The sequence below is a fragment of the Echeneis naucrates genome, chromosome 16 (genome assembly GCF_900963305.1).
Source record: "Echeneis naucrates chromosome 16, fEcheNa1.1, whole genome shotgun sequence".
NCBI lineage: Eukaryota > Metazoa > Chordata > Actinopteri > Carangiformes > Echeneidae > Echeneis > Echeneis naucrates.
Genome location: NC_042526.1, coordinates 1,661,974 through 1,680,174, shown reverse-complemented (window position 1 = coordinate 1,680,174; position 18,201 = coordinate 1,661,974). Strand labels below are relative to the sequence as shown.

At 46.1% G+C, this 18,201-nt stretch overlaps 1 protein-coding gene across 1 annotated transcript in view; it reads right to left on the bottom strand.

Annotated features, from left to right (window-relative positions):
* The window catches only part of cttnbp2 (cortactin binding protein 2), a 50,912-nt gene extending 34,283 nt beyond the window's left edge, over positions 1-16,629 (bottom strand). Inside the window, exons 1-2 of the mRNA XM_029522261.1 lie at positions 16,355-16,629; positions 13,014-13,121 (exon numbers count right to left, since the gene is read on the bottom strand). Coding sequence (XP_029378121.1) covers positions 13,014-13,121; positions 16,355-16,435 — 189 coding nt within the window. The 5' untranslated portion in view covers positions 16,436-16,629. The remainder of the gene's footprint in view (positions 1-13,013; positions 13,122-16,354) is intronic.
* Positions 16,630-18,201: the final 1,572 nt, after the last annotated feature.

The window sequence follows — 18,201 nt, the reverse complement described above, 5'->3', positions numbered from 1 at the left end:
AAGGTGGCGGCAGCAGAGGCAGAGCAGGACGGCGCTCCGGCTGTGTCCTGACTCAGTTATTGTCTTTATTCTATATCCTTATAAAATGAACATGTTTCTACTGTCCTGGAAATAAAATCCTTCATTGATGAATTAATTCCCCGCCGGCCGGAGCCACAAGACCTTTACACTTGTTTTTGTGGTTGTACACAGAAGCACAAACACACACACGCGCTCACACACCTTGACTGTTAATGTGTTACTATGCAGACTAGCGGCCCGAAGCGGTTATATTTCTTTTACCCAGAATCCCCCTTGATGGCAGCTTTCTCTCCTCATGTTAAATGAGCTCAGCTTGCAGCCTTGATGAAAGTTTGACGAAGCTCCAGATCCTGCACACACACACACACACACACAGAATGAGGCACCAAAACACAAACATACACACGAGGGGGACAAAACAAACGCACAAACTATAGAGCCGCATTCTCACAGCTTGAGGCCGAGTTTAACTGCTGTGTAGAAAAAGTAGTTTACCATCTAATGATAAGTAATCCTCATGTGAGGGAGAACAGAGACCCACTTTGTTCTGTCATGTGATGTTTCATCGGCGCACGCACACACACAGACACACTAACCGATGGTAAATCACAACGCCACGTTCCGTAGGACGTCCTCGCCCTCACGAAAACAATAACAGCCCCCAATGAAACAGCACAAATTGGGGAAATGCTTCAGAGCAAGGACACCACAAACACACACAGACACACACACAGCATGACTTGCAGCTGTGTGGACAGCTCTGCTACCCAGTGGAGTCAGCTCCTTGCAGCCTATTTTTATCCTTAATGCCACAGTAAACCAACACAGGCCTGCTGCTTGATTAAACCTCATAGTCCCTGCGGGCAGACGCACAAAAAGCCCCCCAACATCTGATAGGGCCGGGAGGGTCTTTATTACTGTGTGTGTGTGTGTTCGGGTTTGTGGAGCAGTCATGTGGATGCATATCTATTTTTCTGATTAAATGTGTGTCAGCACGTTATATCCGGCTGATTTAACTTCATGCTGGAAAAAAAAATCCTGCAAGCACAAAAACACACACACACACACACACACAAGCATGCAGATGCACAGTGGTCGACAAACCAAAAACTACAGGGGATTTTTATTGCTGGTTTGTGGATAAAAACAAAGTTTAAAGTAGAAGTGCACACACACACACACACCCCTCAGCACATGTAAACACTCGTGCACTAAAGCTGAATGTGTGTGTTGCCACCCGCTTGGCAAGAGAGGTGAGATGAAAAAGGCCGAGGTACAAGCCAAAGGGCTCGTGTCCAACCGCTCCTCTGATATCACACATCAGTTAAAAATCACAGAGCTCAGCAACTCTGAACACCTGACCACACACACACACACACACACACACACACACACACTAAAATAAATATAGAGCAGAAAACAACACCATCCTGCTCCAGGCAGGAAATAAAATCAGCTGGTAAAAGCTGCACTTTCACTATTTTACCAGAAATGACACAAACACACACACACACACACACACACACAAAAACCCAACAAACACAACAACAGAATGTCTCAGTGCGAGATCATCCTCCACAGCAGCCTGTAAATGAATACACAAAACACCACAGTGACAACAACCACCAAACCAAACTCTTTTTATAGAAGGTTTTGGTTGGGGCCGGCGATCAGCTGTCCAGAGAAGGGCGACGTGACGAGCTCCAACTTCACAGTTTAGACTCAAAACGAACCTCAGAACAAGTGTCCTGGTCATCACTTAACCATTTCAGATATTTCTAAAACATTTTGCCAGATTTTCTGACAATTTATAGAGAAAACGAACTGTGAAGATCAGCAGAGAAACCATCAATCACGACCTCAGGATGTTTAATATTAAACTGCACGGGAATATTTTAAAGATGAGGAGGCTGAATGTGTGCCACTTCCTCTGGACACATTCAGTGGAAACTTAATTCATGAAGGGGATAAAATGAAAACGCTGTGAAGCCTCTGTGTTCTTACAACCAGATGTTCGTAACATTGGTGATCTTTTGACTGAAGCTTCAAAGACGTGCTGGATTATAAGAGGGGGGAGAAAAAATTAAAGGAGTGCAAATGTGATGGAAGTGCAGAAAAGTAAGAGAAGAAAGAAGAAGAAGGTGAAGAAAGCTGACGTGGGAGGAGAAATCAAAAACAGGAATCAAAGAAAGGGGTCAGGTTTACTGAGGAACGAGAAGAAAAAGAAAGAAGACGCAGTCCGGGTCGGCGCCGGCGTTCCCTGAAGAAGAACCGTCTTCTGGGGAAGAAGGAGGCGGAGCTTAGGGAGGTTTCAGGTGGAGCTGAACGCAGTCAATGAGACGAGCAGCAGCGCGACGTGGGATGAAGATGGAGATAAAGAGTGAAATCCCAGCGACGCAGCCGCCGCCCACTCAGATAAATTAAGCAGCTTGGTGAGCGTGGGCACCGGGAACATTTCCTCCTTTTCCTCACACACTTTCTCTGATTCGCCAAGGAAATATTGACGGTTACCTGTTTGTCGAGTGTGCAGTTAAAACTGGTTACTGCTCAACCAGAGTGTTGTTTTAAAAGCCCTTCGAGGAGAAATAACCTCAAACATCACGTCTCCACACAGTCACATGTTCATTAGATCATAATTTCGCTTCCAGCTGCTCAGAAAATGTCAAACACACTGGGAACTATTGATCAGCCTCAAAAGGCCACTGAGCCACGACAGCGAACGGCCATCAGGTCACCTGACAGCCAGCTGAAATCTGACGTGAACTTTGAAGCAGGACAGTGAAGCTTTTAATAAAAAGCTTCTATTGAATCTGCTCTTTAGACCAGAGCACCTTTTTTAATCTTCGTGAAAACAGCCCAGCACTTCTCCTCTCCTTCTCTCTCTTTTTTTTTTTTCTGTCCTTGGCTCATAACCAGAATTTAACGTTACGTAATTTAAAATTAATTGTAATTCCAACCCGAGTCCTGGACCATTTCTTGGTAATGACTGTAAGTCTGAAAGATAGAAACACACATGCAGGACTAAACCTCCTCGGTGAGTCAACGTAGACTCGACATTCAGTCAGATCCTTCCTCCCGTCACTAAAAACCTCTAATGTACATACCAGGGCTTCCCATAAAGAGGCCACGCTGTAATGACGCGGCGCCTTCTGGCACCATTAAAAACAACATCTGAATCAAAACAGCCTGCGAAGGGCAGAATTACATCAACCCCCCGATGATGAAGGGCCGCGACGAAAAGGCATTTCACAGCTAATTTTTTAAATATGATTTAATGGATTGGCCGATTTCAGTCAAGTTATTTTTCTTTAAAATGTTAATGTTAAGTTTTCAACAACCAACCAAATGTGCCACAGACAAAGAGGATGGATTTAATATTCCCACAATATTACCTCCACAGAGGCAGCGCACCTTCTGACGCCTGTGTGATTACTGACTCTCCTGATTTCAGGACTGCAGATTCATTTGCTGTGTGTCAGTGGAAGTTGGTGGAGATCTGCTTACTCTTTAAACAACAACATGATTTTTAACAGATTCTCAATCAAAACTTTCATTTCACCGCTAATTTGGCATCCTGATTTTTTTTTTTTTTTTTATATTCCTGCCAATAAACTGCAGTTTTTTTTAAAGACATCTCTTCAGTTGCTTCTCGACGTGAAAGGCATAACTTTAATTTCAACCAACAGCAGAAATGTAAAACATGTCAACAAATGATTTCCAACAGCGACCCTTATTCGCTCTGCCATGGAGTGTTTTTAATGTGTGTTTGGATCATTTAACTCTTTCTGGGATCAAGCTTCATAATTATAGGCCTCAAATTATAACGCAATCATTTTCCAGTGTGACCGGCAACCATGTGCTTATGTGGGAAAGCACTCAGCTCATAGTTTCATAAAAAAAAAAAATTATATCATAATTTCTGGAGGATGGAATTTTACACACGTCAAGGTCCACCCCCCCAAAAAAAAGCTCTGGCACTTTGATCCACTCCTGCCGTGCGCCCGGTTGGCGAGGTGAGAACCGACTCTGGTGTGAAACGGAGAGTCAGCGACGGCAGGTTCGGCCTCCATCATCCATCGTGTGGCGAAGAGCTGGAACCGTCCGAAACAGTTGGTCCGCCTGGAGCCATCAGGGCCCCCGGAGCCCCGACCCATTCTGCTGATGAGCTCAGTGAAATGAGAGCCGACAATAAACTGCTGCGCTCCAGAACTGAAGCAGAAACGTATAATTATGCATATTGAGCAAATATGCCACTGACCGGGAGGATTTATTGACCGTGACGCGCTGAACGATGATTTATGAACAGGAAATAAACAAATGCAGCTGTGATGACCTTCATTTCACCGGGACTCACACTTCACAATTATCAGTCAATCATTCACACATCCCCAATGTTTAGGTTAAAGTCTCAAAGGTGAACCTTAAAGCCGGCCGTCAGGACTTCCTGAACTTTGTGATGTCACAACGAAACAGACGCCTCCCTCACCGAAGTCTGCTTTATTTTTATTAGATGACTTTTGGATCTTAAAACCACGAATATTTGGCAGCGCTCTCGCCATCAAAATAAAAGCATTAAAAAAACAACAAAAATCTCTTTTTGAAAATGAGGATTTACACACCAACAACATCTACGCTGACAAAACTTCTAAAATGAACAGCGCCAACGTTTTTTGCTGAGACATGTACACGTCCAGACGAGACAAAGCAGCAGCTGTGTTGCTGCAGAGCTCAACCCCCCCCCCCCATCATGACAGCACTTTCTTCGCCCACATCAGTCCTGACCTCCAGCGCCCCCCCCCACCTCCGGTTGGGCCCGTAACAGAGCTGCTCTCAGATCCCACTACACGACGGCGGTGGTCGGAGGTCGGGCTGGCCGTTATCGGGCGTCCATGAGAGCAGAAACGGTGCAGACAGAGCGCTGTAGTAGCTGCTGAATGCTTGTAAATTTAATTGCCCTCGCTCCGGTGCATTACTGCGAAGCCAGCAGGGAGACAGAAAGTCGTGCTGGAGGGAGGGGTAATCGATTAATGGCTGAAACGAAAAAGGAGGCAGAGGCCTGTATTCCCACACTGAGCGCCCTGCAGAGCCGCACCATCAACACCACCCCATTTCCCAGAGTCGCCGTTTCCCAACAACACAAACAGATCCTGCAGGACAATCTACGCTCAAATCAAAAGCACCTCGATTACAGTCACTGAATTATTGTGTTTCAGAAAACGTCCTCTCGTGTTCTTTCGGTCCGCCCGTCGTTTCTGCCCATTTTGGTTTCTACATTTTATTACTACTGGGCATCCGGAGACGTCGGTTGACGTTGGCTGAAATAACGACTGACTTGAATTATTTAAGTTTGAACCAAAAACCGTCGATACGTTTCATTTTGTAAGAACTCAGAATCCTTCTTCAACATTTACATTTGAGCGTTTCTCAGCCGCCATCTCGCCAGCTCAAGGATGAATCCGCTTCTTGGCGAACTGCGTTCAGCTCAGGTGTTAGACTGCACCGGCTGCCGCCCGGGAACCGGATTCCTCTGCGGCAGGTGGGCGGTTTTCGTGCTCGAGGGCACTCAGGCAGTGGCGAGGCCAGAATATCTGAGGCGGCGTGAGAACAGCTGCAGACCGACTGACCCGCAGAACATTTCACAGAGCTCTCTCTTCCTCACAGTCTATTTTTAAGACTCCACCAGCAGCACTTTAAAATGACTAAATCATGAAAAGATGAAAACTCCGAGCACAACGAAGAGAAATGTCCAGGCCGCGGCGTCACGAAGGGCTGAGACATGAACAGCTGTTAAAATTTTCTTTCTTCATCAAACAAGCTTTTTCAGAATCTTTGCATCTAAAAACTAGACATGCATCCATCCAATATTTAAGCTTTTCACCTTAAAACTGTCACAGCCGGACATTTTATTCACTAAACTTTAGATTTGATGGTCAGAAGTCAAAGGTCAAGATCACTGTGAAGTTTTTGTCTTTAACATTAACAACAGTGACGATATCTTATAATCAAAACAGTCAAAAGTTAACTTCACAAATTCTTTTTCTTTTCTTTTTTTTTTTTTTTAGATAAATAATCTGCTCGATTTGATTCATATTCAGTTCATAATTGTGGGAAAGACATCAATGTATCTTCATCTGCTGCCTCCAGATTATAACATAATGAGCCATTAATTAGTGGTCAGCGTCGTCATAACTCATCCAACGCGCTCATCTATTAAAGCTGCATGGAACTACATTTATTTTTGCAAAGTAAATGAGATGTTGAGCTCGAGAATGAATGAATAAAATCATGAAATCGTTTGGATTTCATTAATGAATGTATTCATTACATCTTTTCTCATTTCCACCTCAGCTAATGGCCGTGAAGTTTTTTTTTTTTATCTGTCGGAGCCGCAGCTGGAGAACTCCCACAGTCCTCTCTGCTGCCGCCAGCTAAAGGAGGAAGAGGAGGAGGAGGAGGAGGAGGAGGAGGTTAACAGGCTGGACATAAAACGACAAATATCACTGCATGTACAGAGATGAAGACGAAAAAAAGAGAATAACACTGAAAAGATAAAATAAAATGTTTATTCTTGAGTCTTTTAATAGAGAAGCAGCTTAATTCAGTTACTGATCTGTTTATTATTGAGGGTTTCAGCTGGACCGGTAGTGAACTGGACTCTGATCTGGTTTTTAGTTTCACTACAAGTAAAAGTAAAAACTATCATTTCAACGCTCACAGAATCAGCCATTTTAAGCTAAAACGTTTGCTGTGTGCTGACTTTTTGGACGAATCGATGACTCGTTTTCAGAAATGAAAAATTCAGAGTCAGACGTTGGAGCTTGGTTTTCGGAGGGAAGGAAGCTGTAAACTGACCCGTCGGTTCGATCAGCTATGAGGACGGCGCGGCCCACCACGAATCAGCTAAGTCTCACATGTATGAAACTGGAATATGGCCATGAAGTACTTGAATCATTAATATGTGATCTAGTATCTCTACAGCTCGTGGGGCTGAAGGAGAAAGCTCTCCTGTGAGCCGGGTGTTGGTTAACCACTGGACCACCGCGCCGTCCTCATCGCCAATCGAACCGACAGGTCAGTTTACAGCTTCCCGACAAACAGGGTCGGCTCTTCCCAGTTCAGTTTCACACCTCTCACAAGCGTGTGAAAAACCTCCTACAAGTCCGCGTCACTTGAAGACACACACACAGATTACAGGAAGTCACTCCGCCACACGCCACGATCCTCCGCACCACGCAGAGTTTGTCTGTTTTTGTGTTTGCATCACTGTCACTCCCCAACTCATCACGTGGCACGGCCGTGTGTGTGGTTGTGTGTCATGACGCCTTCCGCTCACGTCAAACAGCAGCCATGTCATCGAATGAGCCGACCGTCCGACCGTGAGAAGCACTGAGAGGTGGAAATGCTGCACACAAATAATAAATGAGCCGTGTTTTTTTATTATTATTATTATTTTGGTTCAGCAGAGAGACGAAATCTCAGAGGCCTTAAAGGATTTTACACTTTTTACGCTCTTCAAGAGAGGAAATTATTCACAAACTTTCTCTCATTTGTTCTTTATTCTGTGTTTCCTTAAGCCAAACTGGAAACACAGTTCCAGTTTTTTCCAGAGGATTTTCGAAATATCTTTGTCCCCCCCCCCCCAAAAAAAGGAATTTCATGGTCATGAATTTGTTAACAATGTTAAAAATCACTCCAGAGCAGCCAGAAATACCTAAATCTGATCTGTCCTTCTGTCCTCTAGTTAATATTTGAGGCAGAGAGAAAGTCGTGTGTTTGCAGATCTCTGCCTGGGTGGGTGGGGGGGCGGTGGGCGGGGGTTCAATTCCCACTGCGACCCACCCATGTTTCAGATGTATGGACCGGCAGCACTGTGAGGCACTTTGGAGAAAAGCCTCCAACCAAACGGCATATGTTATATAATTATGTTAAGAATGAGGGAAGGGAAAGGAAAGGAAGGGGGGGGGGCAGAAATATAGGCCTTTATGGAGAGGAGGGGGGTGTTACAGTGAGAGAGGATTAAGAGGCAGAGAGGGATGGCTGCTATGACCTACTTCCTAAGCACTTCACCAATCGCCTCATTTCACAGTGAAGATTTATTGTGCACACACACACACACACACAGAGCATGGATATGTGCATGCAAACACACAAACATGGGACAACATAAACACACAGAGAGAGAGAGAGAGAGAGAGAGAGAGGGGAAGTGCACAGAGAACGGTTTAAATACATACAATTAGCGGTCCACAAAGCACACAGAGACTCCGAAGGCCAGTTTCACCTCAAAACAGCATGAAGGTGCTTTTAAGAAGGACGAGTGAAAAGAAAACGGACCTCGGGGACCGAGACACGGAGCGAGGAGGAGGAGGGGTAAATTACGGAGAGGCCTTCATTCACTCGGACGTTTTAATGGTTTTAAATGTAGAGCCGGTTCGACCACGGCGAGTTGGGAAAACGCTGCAGGGACGGTCGGCAGCTGAATAAGTTGTTTCTGCAATAACACAACTTCAATGAAAAGATAACATGAAAAATCAAACATGGGGGAGCTGGAGCCATTTTATTGTTATTTTAGAAAAGATAAAAACATTATTTTCCTTTATTTATGATAAATATGGTTGTAAATGTTGTGATATGCAATATTATTCTAATTCGGTGTGTTTTAAGTTGTTTTTGCAGCTTTCAAGTTCATTTTTAAATTCATAATACTTTAATAAATAATGCAGAAAATATTGTGATATCCAATATTTTCATGGAGGGCTGAGATCAAACTTAGACTTTATATTTTACAGTCTGAATGGTTGATTATAGTTATATTGTGTACAATATTATTTCCATTGTTATTTTAAGTTGCATCAAACTGCTTCTGTTTCTACGACAAACATTGATGTCAACTAAACCATATTAACCATTAAACTATATTAAACTACGGTTTCTCATCTGTTTGAAACAGAAAATCATTCATTTATTACACATGCCCCCCCCCAGCACTCAGACATGCCCTTTCAACAGGGAGACAGCCCCCCCTCCTCCCACCGGGGATTGAACCCATCCTGACTGACAGCACTTCAACACCCCCCCAAATAATAAAAAAAAAAAAGGAGTGTCATAGGAAGCAGGTTCTCCAGAGACGTCTGGATGATACCACCTCTCCTGGAATGGGGGGGTGAGTCTCTTCAGTCTGATTCTTAAGTGGCATGTCAGCGGGTGGCAGTGAAACATGAGCCTGATGGGGGGGGGGGGGGTTGGTTGCTAGGCAGCCAGCCAATAGCACTGGATGCCGATTGGCTTGTGTGTCTGTGTGCGTAGCAGCTTTTGTACCATCGAAAACACAAAGAAGAAGAAACTGTTTTTTTTTTTTTTTTATAATTTACAGATTTACACCTTTAAAACTGTTTGGATGACATCTGGACAGAAAAACGTTTGGAGGAAAAGACGGGTCAGACTGGGACGGTGCTCATGTTCTTCAGTATCTTGTTCATTTCTAATGAAGCTTAAAAAAAAAAAAGTATAAAAAAAATTTATAAACTTCATTTGATTTGCAGCGTTTTTGCTCGGAACATAAAAAAACTCCCTGGGAAAGCTTTTCTGGAGCGAAATCGCAGCTTCTTGCAGCTCGGCTGAGAAGCACAGCGGCTTTTTAATATATTTCAGATTAAATCGAGGTGTGTGTGTGTGTGTGTGTGTGTGTGTGTGTGTGTAGAGATTCAAAGGTTTAATGGGGAAGGACAGAGACAGTAATGATGAGGAATGAGCTGCCACCGTGTGAGATAAGAGCAGAGATACAGGCAGGACGTCCAAAACACAAAGATTTACGGGAACAAAAAGAGATGGACAGAGATATACAAGAAGACAAACACTGCTGAGTGTGTGTGTGTGTGTGTCTGTGTGAGTCTGAGTGTGTGTTTGTGGTGAGAAATGGAAAAGCCTAGAAACAGGACATGCCTTAAATAGCTAGATGCTCAGAGATAATGTGACATTGGAGAAAGCCTGATGGCTCCAGGTATGTGTTGTGTTGTGTTGTATTGTGTTGTGTTGTGTTGTGTTGTGTTGCGGCTCCACAGGCTCTCTCAATCACATGGCAGATCACATGACCTCCTGAGGACGTCGGCGGTACGACTGACATCAGTCCACCCTGAAGAACGAGGCTCATCTACGACTCAAAGCGTCTCTAACGTTTAGAGCACACAACGAGGGCTGCAACGGATCACAAAACTCACACACACACACAAAAAAGAACTTAAGATGTCATCCAGTGTTTAAATATTAAAAATACTAAAATAAAATAAACACTAAATACTTCAAATGTATAAAAGCTAATTGAAGAAGACTTTCTTTGTTGTGGGTTAAGAAAGCGCTGCTAAAATTCAACGGTGATGAGTTGTTGCTGTGTTGTTGTTCTTTTTGTCAGAGACACACTCAAGTGTTGTCGCTTCATGCTGGATGTGTTACCATCTCATATGACTTTCTCAGGCCACAATGCCGACGCACCGCAGAACAAAACACAGCCAATCCGATCGCTCCGCTCGATCCCTACGGATCAGGGATTAACTGTGATCCGCTGCACCACGACGCACAACTGTATTTATAGACTAACACACTGTGACACATGTATGGACTCACAACACAGAAGCTCCAACAAGATTTTGAATCAGATGGCCGAAAACACGGCGAGGCCAGATGACATACAGACATGAAGGGAGAAGGAAAGGGAAGCCAATGTGTCAGATTGTGTTGGAGTCTATGGGAAAATGTCCCGCCTCCTCCCTGATGAGTTTATGGTCTCAGTCTGAAAACACAACATGATGTTCATTTTTAAAAGATGCTCCATTTAGAGGGAAACTGAGCAGGAGGGGGGGGTTGAACTAATCTAACACCAAAGGCTCCATTCAATTGTTCGAATGATTGTGTGTTCTTTGTGGAATTATTGCGGACATCTGTGTCACACTTCAACATCATGACCTCTGACTGACGCGTTCCTTTTTCTGTCTCTTTCATCGGCTGAGCTGAGATCTGAACAGTAAAAGCGGCAGCCTTGATTTAGAAACGGACCTTTTTCTGCCTCTTAAACTGTCGCGCTGAGGAGCTCCGGGCCGACTTCTGCAGCCGCCGGCCACAGAAATCACGTGACGTCACTGCTGTTTGGCTAATCTGCCTGAAACCTGATACGGCGGCTAAGCCAGCTTTAGCCACATGCCAATTAATCTGCGGCACCGAAGCCTCTTAATGGCACCCAAACGCCACAAATGGCCGACGTAGCTGAGACAAAGAGCGGGACGTTCTGGTTCTGGGTGTTGGGTGAACAGGTCCCGACTAATGAGGCTGATTTGTGATTTTATATCTGTAAATGTATATAAAAGAAAAGGCAGCATTGTCTGGTGAAAGTGATATCCCTGCAGCTGGCGGCCAGATGATGTTTTATTTCAGGCAGTTTGTTGGGGGGGGGCTAATCCTTTCTGTCACACTGTCCTGCTTTGTCAGAGACAATGTCAGCCTCCATTTTTTACTCTCCCTTTCTGCAGCTCATCCGCTGCTCAGCCTCTTCCTTCACTCTGTGTCCTCCAGCCCCCACCTTCTTCTTCTTTCTTTATTTTATTTATCTATCTCAACCTTTTCTTCCATCCCTGTTCCACCTCCCGTCCGCCTCGCTCCCCCTCAGATGGAGCTTATCTGCAGAACAGAACAGACAGCCTCATTGTGTTTTGGGAGAACCATGAGGGCGGCAGAGAGGAGGCTTATTTCACTGATACCTGGATAGGATATCCATCCACAGGGGGAAACGTGCGTGAATTATCAGCGAGGGTGGAACAGAAAAACCACCAATAGCAGAAACACAAAGCATCCACAGGATGACATCGGGCCGCAGATTTAATGGAAGGAAGGTAGAGGAGGAGGAAGGCTGCAACAAGTGAGAAGCAGCTGCCAAGGTGAGGATGAAAATCAATAAGTGCACTTCAATGTCAGCAATTTTTATTTTTTTTTTAGAAATCTGCAGCAGGAAGAACGACAGCGACGACGCTTGATGAGCAAACATGACAACGAAGCAGCTGCACGTTATATATTAAAAAAATAAAATAAAAGCGCCACCTTAAAGTAGAGCATGGACGAGTTGAGGCGACCTACATACAGAGAGAGACAGAAGGACCTGCAGGAAGGGCTTGTTCAGAAATAACTCGGCATTCCCGCTCTCCCCGTGGAAAATCAGCGACCTCCGACTGGAGGGAGAGACAGCATCCCGATCAGATCGCTCCGTCGTCCATTCAAACTCGTCACCTCATTACCAAGGCCGCTCGCCAGCCGGGGTCATCTGGTTCAACTCAGCTGGACTAACTTTGGACAGGTCCACACAGCTGGGAGCACCAAACACCACCACGACTGGACAACCTTTACATTTCATTTTCCAAACGAAAAAGTCCAGCATCACAGTGCGTTATCACAAATTAGGTGATTCTAATAAACTGGCACCCTCACGCACACTTCACCACCTTTTCTTTTTTCTCAAGCTCAGACTGCCACCAAATGAAAAAGCTAATTTCATCTTTCACCCAACAGCTTCTTCCTTGTTGGTTTTCTTTGTCCACGCTGACTCAGGAACAACACAGGAGGCAGAGCCGCCTTCAACCATCCCTTTATTCGCTGCGAGCGAAGCAGGTGGCGCTGGCTGGACTTGTGGATTTTGATCACGCTGGCCTTTCTGGCAGGAAAGCGGGTGCTAACCGGTCGCTCAGTCAGCTCCCATCCAACAAAGGCCATTGGAGAGGCTGCTTTATCAGCGGGTCATTACAAAGGAAAGAACAAACCAGTGGAACTCTGTTTCATCGAAATCTCATCAGCGTTCTGCACAAATCTGGGATAAAGCCACCGACTCAGATCTTGTGACATCACATTCATCTTTCACTCAGTTCTGGGCAACAGTTGCAGCTAATCATCTCATCTCAAGCCGCCTCACAGAAGGCAGTCTGCTGAGAAGAGGCGGCCGTTTTATCTGGACTCACCCTCAGAGCCTCTATGACCAGGTCTCGGGCCTCCAGCTCTCCCTCCATGATACTCAGCAGGGTGAGCAGCTCTGGCTTGCTCAGGTTGTCCATGTTGAATTCACATTTCTGCAACACAAAGCAGGAACATGTCAGACAGTTCATTCTTACAATCAGGGCATCTGAACCTAAAGCTGAGTGAACGGCTATTCCATCATCACTGTAAACAGCTGAGTCATTGAGTCATTTTATTGTTGATTATTGGAAAAATGTGCTGAATTGTGTGTTTTATTTTTTTTGTTTTTTTTGTCGACACACTTCACACTGAGCACAATTAAAAAAGGAGCAGCTCAGTGGTCAACGATAAGGTAACAGAAAAAGAAAAAGTGGGCACAAATCCAACCCAAACCAAAAGGCATTTCAGTGGAGATGTGATGCTTTAAGGACAGAGAGTCTTCCTGCTCTCGTCTCGAAACGTGGCAGCAGCATCTGGCCGGTCCACATTCCAAAGCAAAGCGTCAAATTGTTGAAAAGTTTTGACTTCATGCAAAGACAAAAAACCCGACTGAGGAAAATGAGTGAAATTCTCAGACGGCTGGCACAAAAAAGGGAGAAAGAGATAACACACCAGAGAATTTCCAAAACCTTCAAACTGTAATAAACCGGAGAGGCGAATCTGACGGACTGCTACCTGCTTACTCTGCTGCAGCTGTCAGCCGGCCGTTCAGGCCTGATTTACAAGCCTGCATCAAAACGCCGGCCAAAATGATTCCATTTCATCAAGGAGTCGCACACAGACACACACACACTTCTCCATCTCTCTCAGCATCCGACTTTGAGCAGGCCGCCGCTTTGAATGACAATGTTTATTTCGCCGCTAAGGAGGTAAAAGTTCACGCTGAAACAACTGGAGAGGCGGTAATAAATCCGCAGCAACAAACAAGCGTTTTGATTTAAGAACGGGATGTTTCAGCCATAAAATCCTCCTGAAGGCAGGTGCTGAAACATCGTACGTTTTAATCCAGAGAGCAGCTTTTAAGGAAAAAGGACGGTTTGTGTCCAGATATGGCCCCTCTTTTTTTCCTCTCTTTGTCTTTCCTTCGCAGAACAGGGAGCTGGAAAGTGCTGCGTCCATCATGTGTTTCCGTTTAGTCAAACCACGTTTTTACCCCGATGCGATCTGGAAATAAGCGCAGGACAGATTCCAAGGGATTGATTCATTCGAGCCTAAGCATTCCAATCGATCCCCGAGCGCCCATTTTCCCGGCACCACTTTCACCGCTCTGAGAATCGGAGCCTTGATGGACGGTGACCCTGAGCCGCGGCGGCCTGTCGTGAGGCCATGACGGGCGGTAAGTGAGGTGAGGTGAGGGAAGGATGGGGGTGGGGGGGGTTGAACGCTCTCTCTCTCTCCAGCATTTCAGCACAGCGAGCAGGTGGAGGAAGAAAACACTAATTTGTTCCATGAGTCGTTCCGCTATGTGAAGGTCTGCAAGTTCCTCACAAAGCGTGTGACATGACGGCCTGAAAATCAACGCTGCCAGGAATTACAAGGAAAATGGCATCGAGCTGACGGGGGGGGGGGGGGGGGGGGGGGGGGGGGGTCAAAGACTTAATGCAACAGATGAACTAAATGACCAGAAAATATTTTTTCAGTGTTTCACAGTTCGTCACAGCTGACACCATTTCACAGCAGATAACAAATAAAACATCAAATCGATCGATTAGTCTATTAGATGATTTCTTTTTCTATCATCTTCTTCTTCAAAAAAAAAAAAAAAAAAGGCTACAGTTTTAATCGATGAAACGAATGGCTCTGAATTTAATCTCCTTTATCTCCATTTTATTGAACAGAAAGAATAAATCTTAAAATGTCCTCACCTGAACAATTAAAACCAAAAACTGCTGCATTTGCACTAAAAGAAAAGTGATTTCATTTCTAGACTTTTGGTGAAGCAACTCTTTAAAAGATGGTTGAAGCCTTCTGATGACCTCTCTGCTTGTTTACAGAGTAATCTGACCCCCCGTCGTCAGGAAGAAGGAGCAACAATATCACACCCTCTCATGTTGAGTCCTGCTCCTCCTCCGTGGCAGCATGCCCCCCCCCCAACAATCAGGCCGGCCTGAAGGTCACCATCACTTCACAGGAACGTCTTTTCCTGATTGGATGGAAGAACGTTCGTTTTTTGTCTCATCTCAGTAAACTACAGATTCTTTTATTCTCCAGTTTGGCTTCTCGAGCTCAAAAAGTAAAACAAAAAAATGAGAGTGTGGCAGAGCAGGTTGTAAGCGGGCCGGATGGTAAATGACTGGGAGGTGACCAGCAGAATGCCTTTCATTGACCTCTGACCCCTCTCTGGGCCACGAGAGTCGGCCCTTTGGAGTTCTCCCAAACGAGAGACTTCCCCCTCCTGCGGCGGAGAGCCGAGCGGGTTTGAGGAAAGAGCAAAGCGCTTTATGTAACAGTGGCGATGGCAGCGGCGGCAGCATGGAGGAGGCTGGAGCCTGGAGAAGGGAAGAGTGGCGGCCCAGACCCCCCCCATCCCCCCACCCCCTCCCAGCACCTGTTCGCCCTCCACGCTAAATGTAAAGTCGCCTCCGGGCAGCTCTGACACGGAACTCCCAGCTATGAAAGCTGAGTCACTGAAATTAAGACCAATTTAGAAAGGTGTCCGGTAAACAGGGTGTCCAACCAACCCCCCCCCCCCCCCGCTGCCCACCCCCGCGGCTCTCCACAGCTCCAGCCCACCCCCACCTCCACAGCCACGCTGCCTCCCACCCACCTCGGGGACCTGAGCCGCGCACAAAAAGGCCTCAAGTGGCAAAAAGCATCGAGTTGCATCCGTCGGCAGGTCTGACTGATGCAGCGTGGAGTCAGACAGGAGGAGGGAAGGCTTCATGGCCTCAGTTGGCTGTGGGGGGGGGGGGGCAGGGGGGGCAACAGATTGACCAAACTGCCCCTACAGAGCTGCTGCTGCTGCAACCTGTGAAAGGGCCCAACAAGAAATCACAGCTAGGTGAGTGTCAACATGTGACGGCCAACAAAGAGACTGCTGGCGGACCTGTGGAGGCTCCAGCAGCTCAGAGGGGGGAATCATTGTGGGGGGGGGGGCAACAAACGGACAACCTGCCTCCACTGAGCTGCCCCTTCTGCCCCTTCTGCCGCTGCAGGAGGACGACCCGAACAACAGATCACAGGGGGGCACTTCCAGACCTGAAGCCGACAAACAGCGCTGCCCGGCTGTTCAGGAATAGATGCGCACCGCGTATTTTTTTTTTTTTTTTTTGTTGTTGCTGTTGTTGTTTTCTTTCTTTGTGCGCCGACACAAACCAACCAAAATAACCTAAAAACGCGCTCTTACCGTGTCGACGCTGCCCAGCACGGCGGCTGCCAGTGTCTGTACCGGGGGAGGCTGCTCTCCGCTGGCTCCCTCCGACGCCATCTTCGTCCTGTAGCGGTCTGCTGGAGCGAAGGCGCATCCGGCGCTCCTTAACTGTTGAGCTGCCGGACGGCCATAAGGAGAGGCGGCGGAGAGGGGAGAGAATTTAACACAACACCGGGAGCTGCGGGGGGAGGAGGACGGGTGACCGCCGTCGGAGAGCCCACAGCCGAGTGTGCGGGGCTGCTGCTGCAGCTGCTGCGGGAGGAGGCGGAGGCGGAGGCGGAGGCGGGCAGCAGGGGGCGGTCGGTCCGGGAGGCGTGGACCGGCCGACGCGTAAAATCCAGATGCGGCCGCGGTGCGCTCCCCACCGGAGAGGAGGCGAGTCCACACCGGGCTGATTGACAACAGCAATTGGAGCAGTAAAATAAAACGGGGAGGGGGCCTTCGGGGGCCCTCAGGGGCCTGAGCACAAAGGTGCTTCAGAAAAGCTGCTTTAATGGATCATTTTTATGCAGCATTTTATAAAAACTGGGGCTAAAAAATCATATTGATAAATCCATAAATGACTAAAGATGAAAATCATGATAGAAATGCCTTTTTTTTTTTACAGTGAAAGTGAAATTAGAAAACAGCAATAACACAGTGATCCCTTTTTCATGCCTGATGAATGAAGGTGAAACTACTAAACTACTTTTAATAAACCTCTTTGGGATTTAATGTTTACTTTTCCGAGTAACTACATGTAGCTGTTATATTTTGTGACAGCGGTAGATAATCATTAAAAAGATTCCTCTCTGAAATGTAAAAACTGTTTTCTCAATTCCTCTCATTTCCGACACGGACACAAAGAAAATATGTCAGATATTCAGATTGGATCTTTAATCAGATCTGTGTTCACACATTTATGTCTCATTTCTGAAGTGAGTACCACAAAAAAAAAAAAAAATGTGTGGAGATGCTTCTCACTGTTTGTTTACATTTGTCCTCCTTCTGTTGTGTGAAGTTTGACTGCTCTTATTCTGACTCACTCCGGTGAAATGAATGTAAAGTGAAGCTTCCGTCACCAGATCTGAGTAAAGAAACTGAACATATGCAGGCCAACTCAGAAAACACAACAATTATTTGACTCCAAACGGCAGCGTTAATCTGACGGGAGCGCTCAGCTCTGCGTCTGTTTATCAGGCGTGTGGCACTCAGGATTAACGGATGCTGATCCATCATGGCCGTCCGGGCTCTATTTAGGTCAAAGGTTGCACGCTCGTTGTTTTTTTACCTCACGTGAGAGAAAATAACTGCTTTTTTGTTGAAATGATCACCTGCTGCTTTGAGGCGTTGGAAAACAGACTTTCCCGCCCTTTACACGCAGGAAAATGGTCAAATCAGGATGGACAGACTTTGGAAAGCGGCAGCAGAGAAGCTCTTTTTCTTCCTGGCAGACGGTTTGACGACTTTAATCTGCACGATTTTCACCCAACAACAGCAGCGATGCATTAACACGAATGTTTGGAGTTGACAAATGACTCTGTGATTCTGGGATCTTGACAATAAATCACATTTTTCCACACACACACACACCGTTTGTTGCGTACACACAGCTGTCACTCAGCTTCTCTCAGCTTCGTGGGGGGAATTTCAGATGTGACTTCCTGTCTTTCCCGCAGAGATCTTTTATTTTGCCTCTTGTCATGAGTCAAATCCCCAACTCGTGTCTAAATCAGAGGCGGATCAGCAGAGACAGAGCTGTCATGTGGAGATAATTCCTAACACCCCCCCTTTCCCTTCCCCAACTTCTGAAAGGAAGCTTGTCATTAGCCATTAATCGTGGA